This window comes from Tachyglossus aculeatus, chromosome 17, assembly GCF_015852505.1.
Source record: "Tachyglossus aculeatus isolate mTacAcu1 chromosome 17, mTacAcu1.pri, whole genome shotgun sequence".
Lineage (NCBI taxonomy): Eukaryota > Metazoa > Chordata > Mammalia > Monotremata > Tachyglossidae > Tachyglossus > Tachyglossus aculeatus.
In genome coordinates, this window is record NC_052082.1 from 57749764 (window position 1) to 57767717 (window position 17954).

At 49.2% G+C, this 17954-nt stretch overlaps 1 protein-coding gene across 1 annotated transcript in view; it reads right to left on the reverse strand.

The window, feature by feature from the left end:
- Positions 1-17954, reverse strand: part of CUX1 (cut like homeobox 1) — a 301376-nt gene that overhangs the window by 134100 nt on the left and 149322 nt on the right. The window contains 1 exon segment of the mRNA XM_038759292.1: positions 2850-2897. Within this exon segment, the coding sequence (XP_038615220.1) occupies positions 2850-2897 (48 nt within the window).

The following is a 17954-nucleotide window of genomic DNA, read 5'->3' on the forward strand; positions in this document are numbered from 1 at the left end:
AGGAAGCCCTCCCGGACCGACTTCCCCGTCTTCCTGGTTCCGGCCACCCGCCATCCTGGCGGATTTCTTGGCCTATTTACCGCTCTGAACTTGGCTAAGAGCCAAGGCAGTTGATTATTTTACTTCAATTCCCTCCCTCTCACCTGTGACCTACTCCTCAGAGTGTGCTCTCGGTCTCCCCTATCATCATCATCATCATCAATCGTATTTATTGAGCGCTTAGTGTCTTGCAATGATAACGATATTAGCGACTGCTGATAATCATATTAACAATGAAAATAAGGCCCGAGCCGCCCCCTGCCCCGTTGGAGGGCAGCCCCCCGACCCCCGGGACTGACAGACGCCGCCCACCCGGCACCAATAAAGGTGAATAACGACCACCAGAGAAGCCGCGTGGCTCAGTGGAAAGAGTCTGGGCTTTGGAGTCAGAGGTCATGGGTTCAAATCCCGGCTCCTCCACTAGTCAGCTGGGTGACCTTGGGCAAGTCACTTCACTTCTCTGTGCCTCAGTTCCCTCATCTGCAAAATGGGGATTAAGACTGCGAGCCCCCCGTGGGACAACCTGATCACTGTGTAACCTCCCCAGCGCTTAGAACAGTGCTTTGCAGCATCATCATCATCAATCGTATTTATTGAGTGCTTACTGTGTGCAGAGCACTGTACTAAGTGCTTGGGAAGTACAAGTTGGCAACATATAGAGACAGTCCCTACCCAACAGTGGGCTCACAGTCTACAAGGGGGAGACAGAGAACAAAACTAAACATACTAACAAAATAAAATCAATAGAATAGATATGTACAAGTAAAATAAATAGAGTAATAAATATGTACAAACATATATACAGGTGCTGTGGGGAAGGGAAGGAGGTAAGCCAGGGGGATGGAGAGGGGGATGAGCGCTTAGAACAGTGCTTTGCACATAGTAAGCGCTTAATAAATGCCATTATTATTACTATTATTTTAATATCAATCAATCAATCAATCGTATTTATTGAGCGCTTACTATGTGCAGAGCACTGTACTAAGCGCTTGGGAAGTACAAATTGGCAACACATAGAGACAGTCCCTACCCAACAGTGGGCTCACAGTCTAAAAGGGGGAGACAGAGAACAGAACCAAACATACCAACAAAATAAAATAAATAGGATAGAAATGTCCAAGTAAAATAAATAAATAAATAGAGTAATAAATATGTACAACCATATATACATATATACAGGTGCTGTGGGGAAGGGAAGGAGGTAAGATGGGGGGATGGAGAGGGGGACGAGGGGAAGAGGAAGGAAGGGGCTCAAAGGGGCTCATGATTTTAATAGGAATCATGATGACAGCAGTAATGATAATAAAATCACTGGGGTCAAGGAGATGGGGCCAGAATCTGCAGCTGGCGTGTGTCCACTTGTGAAATGACCAGTCCGGGTACCAGGGCATCCCCGCGAAAAACCACGGGGCCTCTGGCAACCCAAAGGGTCAGCAAGGCGTGTGGTTGCGCGTCTGGGGTGGCCCGGCGAGGTGGCCGCACAGCCACGTTATCACGGGCCCGTCCGGGCCCGCGGCCCGGCTTTTCTCACCCATTTCAGAACAGAATTAGCTTATGTGAAGCTGGGTCCGTCCCCAGCCAGATGGGTTTCAGGTGAGCTGAGAATGCACGCAACTGACATTTACTTCATGGGAGTGAGGAGCGACGCTAGAGGGTGGCGGGGGAGGTGGCAGAGAGATGGGAGAGGGCAGAGGAGGCGGGAGAAAAAGAGGAAGGAGAAAAGGAGAGAAGGAAAAGAGGGGAGAATAATAATAATAATAATAATAATAATGATGGCATTTATTAAGCGCTTACTATGTGCAAAGCACTGTTCTAAGCGCTCCCCCTCGTCCCCCCTCCATCCTCCCCGTCTTACCTCCTTCACTTCCCCACAGCACCTGTATATATGTTTGTACATATTTATTACTCTATTTTACTTGTACATATCTATTCTTTTTATTTTATTTGGTTAATATGTTTGGTTTTGTTCTCTGTCTCCCCCTTCTAGACTGTGAGCCCACTGTTGGGTAGGGACCGTCTCTATATGTTGCCAACTTGGACTTCCCAAGCGCTTAGTCCAGTGCTCTGCACACAGTGAGCGCTCAATAAATACGATTGATTGATTGATTGGGGAGGTTACAAGGTGATCAGGTTGTCCCACGGGGGGCTCACAGTCTTCATCCCCATTTGACAGATGAGGGAACTGAGGTCCAGAGAAGTAAAGTGACTTGCCCCAAATCACACGGCTGACAATTGGCGGAGCCGGGATTTGAACCCATGACCTCGGACTCCAAAGCCCGGGCTCTTTTCCACCGAGCCGCAAGAGAGGAAAGGCCGGGGGAGAGAGGGGTGAGAGACGAGCGGAGGAAGATAGGAAGAAAAGGTGGAAGGGGGGGAGAGGGGAGAAGGAGAGAAATGGGAAAAAGAGGAGGAGAGAGGGGAGAAGGAGAGAAATGGGAAAAAGAGGAGGAGAGAGGGGAAAGAATAGAGGAAAGAGGGGGAGAGAGGAGGGGGAAGACAGAGGTTAGAGAAAAAGAGAAAAAAGGGGACAGAGGAGCATGAGAGGGGAAGGGGGATAGAAGAAGAGAGGGACGAGAAGGGAGAAAAGAGACAGAGAGAGAGAGGATGAAGAGAGGGGGAAGAGGAGGGGAGAAGAGTGTGAACCCCATCCAACTTGGTGCTGCTTGGTAGGTGGATGGGGAGGAGGAGGGAATCCCGGGGGGCACGCTGGTGGTGGTGGTGGCATCTAGTGCCCAGACCGGCTGATTTCCCCCTCCCCGCTGTGGACAGAGGGCTCCGCTCAGAGTGAACGCGACGGGGGAATCGCTCACCTCTCCCTGGAAACTCTTCAGCAACGGAGCTACGAGCTTGCGCAAATCCTGCGGCGCCGGAGGAGAAGGCAGGAGGCGGCCATTCGCCGACGACCGCGGCAAGAAAAAAGAGACAGAGAGTACGTTAGATCTTCCACAGGTGGACCCAAGTCGTCCGCGGCCGGCGCCTGGCTCCCGGACCGGGAACGGGGCGGCCGGCAGCCCGGCTCCGGGTGGATGCGTCCGTGAGCGGGCGTGGAGCTGGTCCGCTTGCGCTGCCCGGATAATTCAGATTTCACACTTGGACCCGCCTGAAAATTTTGGCCCACAGGAGTCATTCATTCATTCACTCAATCGCATTTATTGAGCGCTTACTGGGTGCAGGGCACTGTACTAAGCGCTTGGGAAATACAAGTTGGCAACATACAGGGACGGTCCATACCCAACAGCGGCCTCACAGTCTAGAAACTCACGGCAGCCCTTAGTTTACTGCTCAATATCATTAAGTAATATTCTGTTTTTGTTTCCATTCATTCATTCATTCATTCATTCATTCAATTGTATTTATTGAGCACGTCCTGTGTGCACAGCACTGTACTAAGCGCTTGGGAAGTACAAGTCGGCAACATATAAAGACAGTCCCTACCCAACAACAGCCTCACAGTCTAGAAACTCTCTGCAGCCCTTAGTTTATTGCTCAATATCATTAAGTAATGTTCTGTTTTTGTTTCCATTCATTCATTCATTCATTCAATTGTATTTATTGAGCGCGTCCTGTGTGCACAGCACTTTACTAAGGGCTTGGGAAGTACATGTCGGCAACATATAGAGACGGTCCCTACCCAACAGCAGCCTCACAGTCTAGAAACTCTCTGCAGCCCTTAGTTTATTGCTCAACATCATTAAGTAATATTCTGTTTTTGTTTCCATTCATTCATTCATTCAATTGTATTTATTGAGTGCGTCCTGTGTGCACAGCACTTTACTAAGGGCTTGGGAAGTACAAGTTGACAACATATAGAGACGGTCCCTACCCAACAACGGCCTCACAGTCTAGAAACTCCCTGCAGCCCTTAGTTTATTGCTCAATATCATTAAGTAATATTCTGGTTTTGTTTCCATTCATTCATTCAATCGTATTTATTGAGCGCTTACTGTGGCACAGCACTGTACTAAGTGCTTGGGAAGTACATGTCGGCAACATATAGAGACGGTCCCTACCCAACAATGGCCTCACAGTCTAGAAACTCTCTGCAGCCCTTAGTTTACTGCTCAATATCATTAAGTAATATTGTTTTATTCATTCATTCATTCAATTGTATTTATTGAGCGCTTACTGTGCACAGCACTGTACTAAGCGCTTGGGAAGTACAAGTTGGCAACGTATAGAGACGGTCCCTACCCAACAACGGCCTCACAGTCTAGAAACTCTCTGCAGCCCTTAGTTTACTGCTTAATACCGTGAAGTAATACTCTGTTTTTGTTTTCATGAGCACGATGTTCTGATAAGCACAGTTCAGAGTGTGCGTGTGTGTGTGTGAGAGAGAGAATAGTAGTGATAGTATTTATTAAGCGCTTACTACATGCCAAGCACTGCTCTGAGCGCCGGAGAGGTTACAAGGTGATCAGGGTGTCCCACGTGGGGCTCACAGTCTTCACCCCCATTTTACAGATGGGGTAACTGAGGCCCAGAGAATCAATCAATTGTATTTATTGAGCGCTTACTGTGTTCAGAGCACTGTACTAAGCGCTTGGGAAGTCCAAGTTGGCAACATATAGAGACGGTCCCTACCCAACAGTGGGCTCACAGTCTAGAAGAAGTCTAGAGAAGTGAAGTGACTTGCCCAAAGTCACCCAGCTGACAATTGGTGGAGCCGGGATTTGAACCCATTACCTCAGACTCCAAAGCCCGGGCTCTTTCCAAGCACGTAGTACAGTGCTCTGCACACAGTAAGCGCTCAATAAATACAATTGAATGAATGAATATGGGGCCCCTGAAACCAGGTCTCCCGGACTAATAATAATTTTGCCATTTGTTAAGTGCTTGCTATTCATTCATTCATTCATTCAATCATATTTATTGAGCGCTTACTGTGTGCAGAGCACTGGACTAAGCGCTTGGGAAGTCCAAGTCGGCAACATATAGAGACGGTTCCTACCCAACAGCAGGCTCACAGTCTAGAAGGGGGAGACAGACAACAAAACAAAACATAGCAACCAAATAAAATAAATAGAATAAATATGCACCGTGTGCCAGGCATCGTACTAAGCGCTGGAGTGGATAATAATAATAATAGTAATGATGGCATTTGTTAAGCGCTTACTATGTGCAAAACACTGTTCTAAGCGCTAGGGGGGATACAAGGTGATCAGGTTGTCCCACGGGGGGCTCACAGTTCTCATCCCCATTTTACAGATGAGGTGACTGAGGCTCTGAGAAGTTAAGTGACTTGCCCAAGGTCACACAGCAGACACGGGGTGGAGCCAGGATTCGAACCCATGACCTCTGACTCCAAAGCCCAGGCTCTTTCCACTGAGCCACACTGCTTCTCTGTCGCTGCTGCTTCTATATACAGGATGTATATATGTTTGTACATATTTATTACTCTATTTATGTATTTATTTTACTTGTACATATTTATTCTATTTATTTTATTTTGTTAATATGTTTTGTCGTCTGTCTCCCCCTTCTAGACTGTGAGCCTGCTGCTGGGTAGGGACCGTCTCTATATATTGCCAACTTGGACTTCCCAAGCGCTTAGTATAGTGCTCTGCACACAGTAAGCGCTCAATAAATACAATTGAATGAATGAATACAAGCAAATGGGGTTGGGCACAGTCCATGTCCGATATGGGACTCACCATCTCAATCCCCATTTTACAGATGAGGGAACGGAGGCACAAAGAAGTGACTCGCCCATGGCCACAGAGCATTCCTTTAATCATATTTATTGAGCGCTTACTGTGTGCAGAGCACTGTGCTAAGCGCTTGAAAACACCATTCTAAGCACTGGGGGGGATATAAGGAAATCAGGTTGTCCCACATGGGGCTCACAGACTTCATCCCCATTTTACAGATGAGGTCACTGAGGCCCAGAGAAGTGAAGTGACGTGCCAAAGTCACACAGCTGACAAGTGGCGGAGCCGGGATTAGAACCCACGACCCCCGATTCCAAAGCCCGGGCTCCTTCCACTGAGCCACGCTGCTTCTCTGGGAGCAGACAAGCGGTGGAGGCGGAATTAGAACCCATGACCTTCTGATTCCCGGGCCCCTGCTCTAACCACTGTGCCATGCTGCTTCCCGAGGTACCAGGAGGGCAGAACAACCGGTGCCCCAAAGTTTCCGCTTCCCTGTCGGCCTTAAGACGCCAGTCTTTCCAAAAAAAATGACGGTGGCATCTGTTTGGCGCTGCCCACATGCAGGCACTGTACTGAGCGCTCCGTGGGGGCAGGGTTAATCCAACACCACCGGTCCTGGGTGACCGGGGAAGAACTGAGCCCAAGGGGAATAACGGCAGGAAATAACCCGCATTTCTCCCCGTCCTTTACCCTCGAAACGTGACTGGGGCTGAACAGACTAGTTATATTTTTAAAACTCACTTCTTCTGGCATACGCTAGTCCCTTAGCCATTTGACTAAAATAAATCTTTTTGGCATCGAAGCTGTGGGTATTTTTTTTTTTTTTCAAAAAAAGGGCAGCTGAAAGAGAAAAAAAAAGAAAAAACACACAAACCGGAGAACCGAACTGCACATGTACCTCAAATCAGCGGTTCACGTTCAGTTGGGCCCGGTGTATTTTTGGCGGCCTGAGAAACTCCCGGCCCAGCTGGGCCCGCACCCGTCGTCTCCGCCCCGGGGAGGCGAGTTCTAACTTCTCCGCGCTTAAAACGGCGGGACCAAAATAAGACCGGCCCACTTGGGCCCACGGCAGTTTCCGGGGTCGGCTGGCAGGGAGGCCGCGTGACTTCATCATCATCATCATCATCATCATCAATCGTATTTATTGAGCGCTTACTGTGTGCGGAGCACTGTACTGAGCGCTTGGGAAGTCCAAGTTGGTAATATATAGAGACAGTCCCTACCCAGCAGTGGGCTCACAGTCTAAAAGGGGGAGACAGATCTTGATCGTCCTCCGAGGACGGGGCCGCCGTTGATGGGCGGGTATCGATCCCGGGGTGGTCCGCCTTCCCGTCCTCCTCCGGTCCGAGATCCCAGGCCCCCTCGGGGGGCGTGAGGGCAGAGGAGGCGAGACCGCGGACAACGGGGCACGTGGTGAGCGGGGATATCTCCTGAGTAGACCTTTAGACTGTGAGCCCACTGTTGGGTAGGGACTGTCTCTATAGGTTGCCAATTTGTACTTCCCAAGCGCTTAGTACAGTGCTCTGCACAGAGTAAGCGCTCAATAAATACGATTGATGAGTACCACGCCTCGGGGAGTCATGACGGGTGCTCTTTGTTTCGGAATCGCGTGCCCTTCTAGACTGTGAGCCCGCTGTTGGGTAGGGACTGTCTCTCTATGTTGCCAACTTGGACTTCCCAAGCGCTTAGTCCAGTGCTCTGCACACGGTAAGCGCTCAATAAATACGACAATGAAAGTGGGGCCTGGGGGGCTCCTTTAGCCCTCACCCCTCTTCGGCCTTCAGGGGAAGGTTCACGTCCACGCCCCCCAGTCTACCCCCATCCACCGGTTCCAGAGAGAAACCAAGATGGGGCCCACCCGGAGAGCCAAAGCTGATGAACAGAATAATAATAATAATAATGATGGCATGTATTAAGCGCTGACTATGTGCAAAGCACTGTTCTAAGCGCTGGGGAGGTTACAAGGTGACCAGGTGGCCCCACGGGGGCTTAATCCCCATTTTACAGATGAGGGAACTGAGGCGCAGAGAAGTTAAGTGACTTGCCCACGGGCAATCAATCGTATTTATTGAGCGCTTACTGTGTGCAGAGCACTGGACTAAGCGCTTGGGAAGTCCAAGTTGGCAACATATAGTGACGGTCCCTACCCAACAGCGGGCTCATTCATTCATTCAATCGTATTTATTGAGCACTTACTGTGTGCAGAGCACTGGACTAAGCGCTTGGGAAGTCTAAGTTGGCAACATATAGAGACGGTCCCTACCCAACGGCGGGCTCACAGTCTAGAAGGGGGAGACAGAGGACAAAACCAAACATATTAACAAAATAAAATAAATAGAATAGATATGTACAAGTAAAATAAATCAATAAATAGAGTAATAAATATGTACAAACATATATCCATATATCCAGGTGCTGTGGGGAAGGGAAGGAGGTAAGATGGGGGGGATGGAGAGGGGGACGAGGGGGAGAGGAAGGAGGGGGCTAACAAGCTGACACGTGGCGGAGCCGGGACTGAACGCTTCCTGTGTGCAGAGCGCTGAGCAGCAGGGCGATCCCGACGGAGTTAGCGGACATGATCCCTGCCCTCGAGGAGCTTACAGTCATTCATTCATTCATTCATTCATTCATTCATTCATTCATTCGTATTTATTGAGCGCTTACTGTGTGCAGAGCACTGTACTAAGCGCTTGGGAAGTCCAAGTTGGCAACATATAGAGGCGGTCCCTACCCAACAGCGGGCTCACAGTCTAGAAGGGGGAGACAGAGAACAAAACAAAACATTAACAAAATAAATAGAATATGTACAAATAAAATAAATAGAGTAATAAATATTAGGAGCTTACTATGAGCCAAGCACTACGGCGGATACAAGCAAATCAGGTTGGACACAGGCTGTCATTCATTCAGTCGTAGTCAAGCGTGGGAAACAGAAATTAGGGGAGGGAGGGAGCGGTGGAGTCTACCTAGCTGGGAGGCAGCCTGGCCTAATGGCTAGAGCCAGGGCCCGACGGTCAGAAGGACCCGGGTTCTAATCCCAGCTCCGCTCTCGTCTGCTGTGTGACCTCGGACAAATCGCTTCACTTCTCTGGGCCTCAGTTCCCTCATCTTTAATGGAGATTGACTGAGCTCCACGTGGGGCAGGGCCCGCGTCCAGCCCGATGAGGGTGCTTCTTCTAGACTGTGAGCCCGCTGTTGGGTAGGGACCGTCCCTATATGTTGCCAACTTGGACTTCCCAAGCGCTTAGTCCAGTGCTCTGCACACAGTAAGCGCTCAATAAATACGACTGAATGAATGAATCACTAGTTCGGCCGTCACATCTATTTTGGAATCGGCTCGTCGCACGAGCGGCGCGGCCGCGGTGTCCCCTGCCACTTCTCTGTTTCTGCGTTCGCTCTTCCTGCTTGTCGTGGGGGCCGGGCCTTCCCCCGGAATAAAAATAATAACCATGGCATTTGTTAAGCGCTTACTCTGTGCAAAGCACTGTTCTAAGCGCTGGGGAGGGTACAAGGTGATCAGGTCATCCCACGGGGGGGCTCCCACTCGTGATCCCCATTTTACAGATGAGGGAACTGAGGCCCAGAGAAGTGAAGTGACTTGCCCAAAGTCACACAGCTGACTGGGCTGGGGGAGGCGGTGGGCCCAGACGGCCGCCCCCCTTGTCTCCGAGCTGTGACGCCTCTCCTGGAGTGGGGTCTCCAGATGTATCCCAGAGGTGGGGTGGGGGGACACGGACATGTATATATGTTTTTACATATTTAATACTCTATTTATTTATTTATTTTACTTGTACATGTTCTATTTATTTTATTTTGTTAATATGTTTTGTTTTGTTCTCTGTCTCCCCCTTCTAGACTGTGAGCCCGCTGTTGGGTAGGGACCGTCCCTAGATGTTGCCAACTTGGACTTCCCAAGCGCTTAGTCCAGAGCTCTGCACACAGTAAGCGCTCAATAAATACGATTGAATGAATGAATGAATGAATGAATGAACAAGCCCACGGGAGCCTCTCTTTCCCAGTGAATTTTTAATATAATAAATCAAATAATAAATAATGATGGCATTTGTTTTTTTAGACTGTGAGCCCACTGCTGGGTAGGGACTGTCTCTATATGTTGCCAACTTGTACTTCCCAAGCGCTTAGTCCAGTGCTCTGCACACAGTAAGCGCTCAATAAATACGATTGATTGATTGATTGATTGATTGATTGATTTGTTAAGCGCTTACTATGTGCAAAGAACCGTTCTTGGGCAAGCCACTTCACTTCTCTGGGCCTCAGTTATCTCATCTGTAAAATGGGGATTAAGACTGCGAGCCCCCTGCGGGACGACCTGATCACCTTGTAACCTCCCCGGCGCTTAGAACAGTGCTTTGTACATAGTAAGCGCTCAATAAATGCTGTTATTATTATTATTATTATTATTACAAGGCCATCAGGCTGTCCCACGGGGGGCTCACAGTCAATCCCCACTTGACAGATGAGGTCACTGAGGCCCAGAGAAGTGAAGTGTCTTGCCCAAAGACAACTGGCAGAGCCGGGATTTGAACCCATGACCACCGACTCCAAAGCCCGGGCTCTTCCCACCGAGCCACGCCGCTTCCACGACTTCGCCCGGCCACCACCTCGCCTTCTGGCCCCCGGGGACCGAAATCTCCTCTCCGTCGGCGGCGGGGCAGGGCCCGCGGTATTAAAAGTCTTCAACCCCGGGCGGCGTAAATCATACGCTCAGACAACTCCGTTGCTCAACCCGAAATGCGATTTAGGAGGAGATAAGGCCCCTCGTGGCTCTGGGCGGCCAAAAACCCTCCCTCGGTGACGGATCGCAGAAGGGTGAATCATGTTGTTCTCAATCCACCAGCCAACTTGGGGCCACTGGACCGTCCCTATGTGTTGCCAACTTGTGCTTCCCAGGCGCTTAGCACAGCGCTCTGCACCCAGTAAGCGCTCAATAAACCCGACCGATTGATTTACGGACGAGAACGCGCTCTTCCCCGTCCTTCCTTCTCTCCCCTCTTGTTTTTTAAGGCGAGCTCACTTTAGATAATAATAATAATAATAATAACGATGGTGTTTATTAAGCGCTTCCTTCCTCTCCCCCCCCGTCCCCCTCTCCATCCCCCCATCTTACCTCCTTCCCTTCCCCACAGCACCTGTATATATGGATATATGTTTGTACATATTTATTACTCTTTATTTATTTATTTATTTTATGTGTACATATCTATTCTATTTATTTTATTTTGTTAGTATGTTTGGTTTTGTTCTCTGTCTCCCCCTTTTAGACTGTGAGCCCACTGTTGGGTGGGGACTGTCTCTATATGTTGCCAGTTTGTACTTCCCAAGCGCTTAGTACAGTGCTCTGCACATAGTAAGTGCTCAATAAATACGATTGATGACGATGATGATGATGATAGTAAGCGGGACTGTCTCTATATGTTGCCAATTTGTACTTCCCAAGCGCTTAGTACAGTGCTCTGCACATAGTAAGCGCTCAATAAATACGATTGATGATGATTAAGTGCTTACTCTGTGCAAAGCACTGTTCTAAGCGCTGGGGGGGATACAAGGTGATGAGGTTGTCCCACGTGGGGCTCACAGTCCTCACCCCCATTTTACAGATGAGGGAACTGAGGCACGGAGAAGTGAAGTGACTTGCCCACAGTCACACAGCCGACAAGGGGCGGAGCCGGGATTTGAACCCATGACCTCTGACTCCAAAGCCCGGGCTCTTTCCCACTGAGCCACGCTGATTCTTTTAGACGATGCTGACGGGGAGGTTTCTCCAGATTGATAAATAAGAAATATCCCGAGATACAGTGGCGGACGCGGGGGGCCCCTGGCATTCTCGGGGAGATTTGGGTTCACGGATCTTGTGAAAATTCCATTAGCTTTAATTATTTATCGACAGGAGATTTAGATGACGCGCTCCTGACCTATTTTTTCCGTGTTTGGCGGGGCGGCGGGCGGGAAGAAGGGGGGTGGAGTTCACCCAGCCACTATTTTCCTTCTGCAATGGCTGCCTTTCTGAATCATCCAGCTCCGGTTGGAAGAAGGAACTAAACTCCCAACATATAATTACCACACGGTATAATCTGCCACACGGCTTCCTCTGTAGCGAGATAAAACGTCTATCTCGGAGAATTTTGAGGTCATTAAAAAAAGATTATCTCCAGAAAGGTGCATTCCCGGCGGCTAGAATTTCTTCATATCGGAACTTGTTCCCTTCGCCGAGGAGCGGAAAAAGGGGATAATTTGGCGTCTTGGCAGGAATGTGCTCACACTGATGGATGGACCTTCAATCAATCAATCAATCACTCAATCGTATTTATTGAGCGCTTACTATGTGCAGAGCACTGTACTAAGCGCTTGGGAAGTACAAATTGGCAACATATAGAGACAGTCCCTACCCAACAGTGGGCTCACAGTCTAAAAGGGGGAGACAGAGAACAAAACCATCACCATCATCATCATCATCACCATCATCAATCGTATTTATTGAGCGCTTACTATGGGCAGAGCACTGTACTAAGCGCTTGGGAAGTACAAATTGGCAACATATAGAGACAGTCCCTACCCAACAGTGGGCTCACAGTCTAAAAGGGGGAGACAGAGAACAAAACCAAACATACTAACAAAATAAAATAGGATAGATATGTAGAAATAAATTAAATAAATAAATAGAGTAAAAAAATATGTACAAACATATATACATATATACAAAACCAAACGTACTAACAAAATAAAATAAATAGAATAGATATGTACAAGTAAAATAAATAAAGATAGTTCCCGACATACGCTGTATAGAACAGAGGCCCTTCCAAGTTCCTCTGTGCCTCTGTTTCTCCAAACTCCAGCAGGTCAACTGAACCAACTCCCTTCCTCTTCTCCCACTCCCTTCTGCGCCTCCCTGACTTGCTCCCTTTATAATAATAATCATAATGATGGCATTTATTAAGCGCTTACTATGTGCAAAGCACTGCACTAAGCGCTGGGGAGGTTACGAGGCGATCCGGTTGTCCCACGGGGGGCTCACAGTCAGTGGTCTTGTGGTCAGGATTCGGCGCTTACACTGCCGCGGCCCGGGTTCGATTCCCCGTCAGGAAAGGTTACGTTTCAAATTGTACTTCCCAAGCGCTTAGTACAGTGCTCTGCACACAGTAAGCGCTCAATAAATACGATTGAATGAATGACTGAATCCAGCGGGAAAATGGCCCCCTGGGTTGGGTTTTTAACAGCGTTCTGGGAGGCCGAACGCTTGCCGGGCCAATCAGTCACATTTATTGAGCGCTTACTCTGTGCAGAGCACTGTACTAAACGCTTGGGAGAGTCCAATATTACCGAGTCGGTAAACACGTTCCCTGCCCACAAGCCTACAGTCTAGAGGGGTCCGCTCTTTGTTTCAGAAATGTTGTCTTGCCCACCCGTCATGGCACCCCTCCATCGGCATATTGAGCGCTTACTGTGTGCACGGCACTTGGGAAGTCCAAGTTGGCAACATATAGAGACGGTCCCTACCCAACAGCGGGCTCCCCCAGCGCTTAGTACAGTGCCTGGCACATAGTAAGCGATTAAGCCCACTGTTGGGTAGTTGACCGTCTCTATATGTTGCCAACTTGGACCTCCCAAGCGCTTAGTACAGTGCTCTGCACACAGTAAGCGCTCAATAAATACGATTGAATGAATGATTAAGAGACTGTAAAAAACAAAAATCACAAAAAAAACCCGGCTGGACCACTGGATGAATTCATTCATTCATTCAATCGTATTTATTGAGCGCTTACTGTGTGCAGAGCACTGTACTAAGCGCTTGGGAAGTACAAATCGCGGTCTCTACCCAACAACGGGCTCGCAGTCTAGAACGGGGAGACAGACAACAAAACAAAACAGGCAAACAAACGAACGAAAAAAAACATTGTGGCTCAGTGGCAAGAGCCCGGGCTTGGGAGTCAGAGTTTATGGGCTCGAATCCCAGCTCTGCCACTTGTCAGCTGTGCGACCTTGGGCAAGTCACTTCACTCCTCCGGGCCTCAGTTACCTCATCTATAAAATGGGATGAATCCGGGAGCAAGAACACAAAGGGCTTCATGTAGAAAGGCTCGGCACGGTCGGGTTGCCCCCTTCACCCCGGCCCCCGAGCGACAGTAAATCACGGAGGTCAATCAATCAATCAATCGTATTTATTGAGCCCTTACTGTGTGCACAGCACTGTACTAAGCGCTTGGGAAGTCCAAGTTGGCAACATATAGAGACGGTCCCTACCCAACAGTGGGCTCACAGTCTAGAGAAGTGAAGTGACTTGCCCAAAGTCACCCAGCTGACAACTGGTGGAGCCGGCATTTGAACCCATGACCTCTGACTCCAAAGCCCGGGCTCTTTCCAAGCGCTTAGTCCAGTGCTCTGCACACAGTAAGCGCTCAATAAATACACCTGAATGAATGACTATGGGGCCCCGATACCAGGTCCCCCGAACTAATAATAATTATGGCATTTGTTAAGCGCTTGCTATTCATTCATTCATTCATTCAATCATATTTATTGAGCACTTACTGTGTGCAGAGCACTGGACTAAGCGCTTGGGAAGTACAAGTTGGCAACATAGGTCAACCATCTGAACGCTCGGCGCCCTTCCGGGAATGGCACGATTCCTCCCTTAAGGGGTGCCTCGGTTGCTCCCGACTTAAAGGTGCGATGAGGGAGGGGGGTGGCGACCCCTTCCAAACCCCTTTCCTCAGTTTCCCCTCCCCTCCACATCGCCTTGACTTTGCTCTAGCCCCTCTCACCATCCCACAGCACTTGGGTATCTACGTTCACATCTGTAATTCTATTTATTTATATTGATGTATGTTTACCTGTTTTGATACGTACATACCTATAATTCTATTTATTTATATCGATGCTTGTTTAGTTGTTTTGATGTCTTCCCCCCCAAACCCTGTCCTCTCTCTGACTTTCCCATCACTATTTTGTTTTGTTCTCTGTCTCCCCCTTCTAGACTGTGAGCCCGTCGTTGGGTAGGGGCCAGCTCTAGATGTGGCCGAATTGTACTTTCCAAGCGCTTAGTCCAGTGCTCTGCACACAGTAAGCGTTCAATAAATACGACTAAATGAATGAATGATTGAATGAGGCCTTCAAGAAACCCCTGGAGACTGTGATTCAGGTGGGCGACGCTAAAAACCGAACCAAAGCAGGATGATGCCCCCGCCACGGGACCGTTGCAGTGTCGAGGAGACAGGACGGCATTCTGGGAACGTCTAATGCTGCTAGCGTGTTAGACCGTCATATTTATTACTCTATTTATTTATTTTAGTTGTACATTTCTATTCTATTTATTTTATTTTGTTAATATGTTTGGTTTTGTTCTCTGTCTCCCCCTTCTAGACTGTGAGCCCGCTGTTGGGTAGGGACCGTCTCTATACGTTGCCAACTTGGACTCCCAAGCGCTTAGTCCAGTGCTCTGCACACAGTAAGCACTCAATAAATACGATTGATTGATTGATTGACTATCAGGTTTTCATTCACAGCAGCTCACGCGGTGGGGAAAAACCCAAGGCTCGCATCCTAAACGCATATTCTCGCTACGCCCTTCCGGGTGTCAGCGGAAGTTTGCCGGAAAGGAAAGTGTCAGGCCCGACGCCTGTCGTGGACCCTGTGTGCCTCGCCAAGCCAAACCCTCTCGCATCTAATAATAATGCCATTATTATTATTATTATTATTATTATTATCTACGGGGCCTCGTCCCCGGAAACCGAGGCAAAGGAGGCGGTCCGGCGGCAGCGGGAGCCCCGAGGCAGTGACCGGATTAGATCTCTGAGGATAACGGGACCCTCGCTCCAACCTCTGAGCCTCAGTTACATCACCTGTAAAGTGGGGATTATGACTGTGAGCCCCCCGTGGGACAACCTGATCACCTTGTATCCCCCTCAGCGTTTAGAACAGTGCTTTGCACATGGTAAGCGCTTAACAAATGCCATCACTGTTATTCATTCATTCAATCGTATTTATTGAGCGCTTACTGTGTGCAGAGCACTGTACTAAGCACTTGGGAAGTCCAAGTTGGCAACATATAGAGATGGTCCCTACCCGACAGTGGGCTCACAGTCTAGAAGGGGGAGACAGAGAACAAAACACATTAACAAAATAAAATAGACTAAACAAGTACAAATAAAATAGAGTAATAAATCCGTACAAACATATATACATATATACAGGTGCTGTGGGGAGGGGAAGGAGGTAAGGCGGGGGGACCCTGCCCCGGCGAGGAACGTGACCTCCAGTTTTCCGCCTCTAACAGAAGGGGGAAATGGCCCGGGATCGGAACTTCGGCGGGATCCCATTGTTGCCTCTCTTAAATATCGGTTATTAATTAATGATGCCATCTGGCTCCCCGGGGCTGAGCCGAGGAATCGTTAATAAAACCAGGCCCGGCTTCTGTACGTACAAAGTACTTTGTAAAGGCTAATGAATAAATAATAACCATCAGATTCATTCAAACTCATCGATCTGAGCAGAGACCCGACTGCACAATAAAGTCTCGCCGCGGAGGGAGGCAGCTACCGGCCCGGCTACTCGCCTAGCCAGGAGGCCGCCAACCCGGTTTCCCGGCCCGGAGGCCTCGAGATGGCCAGACGTCCCCTCTTCGCCTGAGGAAACCGACCCTAGAGGCTCTGGGCTACGGTTCCCTTCCGACACCAAGCGCTTAGTACGGTGCTCTGCACACAGTAAGCGCTCAATAAATACGACTGAATGAATGACACCAACTGCAGCAGGCAGACCGAGCGGCTTGAACGCGAAAGCCGGACTTTTAACACTCCGGAACGTTCTGTGGGGGTCGCAGTGGACTCGTCCACTTGGGTTGAGGGGGGCAAAGGTCACCGTGGCAAACGACCATCTCGCTATTAATAATAATAATAATAATAATGATGGCATTTATTAAGCGCTTACTATGTGCAAAGCACTGTTCTAAGCGCTGGGGAGGTTACAAGGTGATCAGGTTGTCCCATGGGGGCTCACAGTCTTCATCCCCATTCTATAGATGAGGGAACTGCGGCCCAGAGAAGTGAAGTGACTTGCCCAAAGTCACACAGCTGACAATTGGCGGAGCCGGGATTTGAACCCACGACCTCTGACTCCAAAGCCCGGCCTCTTTTCCACTGAGCCACGGCCGAGCGGCTTGAACGCGAAAGCCGGACTTTTAACACTCCAGGACGTTCTGTGGGGGTCGCAGTGGACTCGTCCACTTGGGTTGAGGGGTGCAAAGGTCACCGTGGCAAACGACCATCTCGCTATTAATAATAATAATAATAATAATGATGGCATTTATTAAGCGCTTACTATGTGCAAAGCACTGTTCTAAGGGCTGGGGAGGTTACAAGGTGATCAGGTTGTCCCATGGGGGCTCACAGTCTTCATCCCCATTCTATAGATGAGGGAACTGCGGCCCAGAGAAGTGAAGTGACTTGCCCAAAGTCACACAGCTGACAATTGGCGGAGCCAGGATTTGAACCCACGACCTCTGACTCCAAAGCCCGGCCTCTTTTCCACTGAGCCATGGCCGAGCGGCTTGAACGCGAAAGCCGGACTTTTAACACTCCGGGACGTTCTGTGGGGGTCGCGGTGGACTCGTCCACTTGGGTTGAGGGGTGCAAAGGTCACCGTGGCAAACGACCATCTCGCTATTAATAATAATAATAATAATAATGATGGCATTTATTAAGCGCTTACTATGTGCAAAGCACTGTTCTAAGCGCTGGGGAGGTTACAAGGTGATCAGGTTGTCCCATGGGGGCTCACAGTCTTCATCCCCATTCTATAGATGAGGGAACTGCGGCCCAGAGAAGTGAAGTGACTTGCCCAAAGTCACACAGCTGACAATTGGCGGAGCCGGGATTTGAACCCACGACCTCTGACTCCAAAGCCCGGGCTCTTTTCCACTGAGTCACGGCCGAGCGGCTTGAACGCGAAAGCCATACTTTTAACACTCCGGGACGTTCTGTGGGGGTCGCGGTGGACTCGTCCACTTGGGTTGAGGGGGGCAAAGGTCACCGTGGCAAACGACCATCTCCCTATTAATAATGATAATAATAATGATGGCATTTATTAAGCGCTTACTATGTGCAAAGCACTGTTCTAAGCGCTGGGGAGGTTACAAGGTGATCAGGTTGTCCCATGGGGGCTCACAGTCTTCATCCCCATTTTACAGATGAGGGAAGTGAGGCCCAGAGAAGTGAAGTGACTCGCCCAAAGTCACACAGCTGACAATTGGTG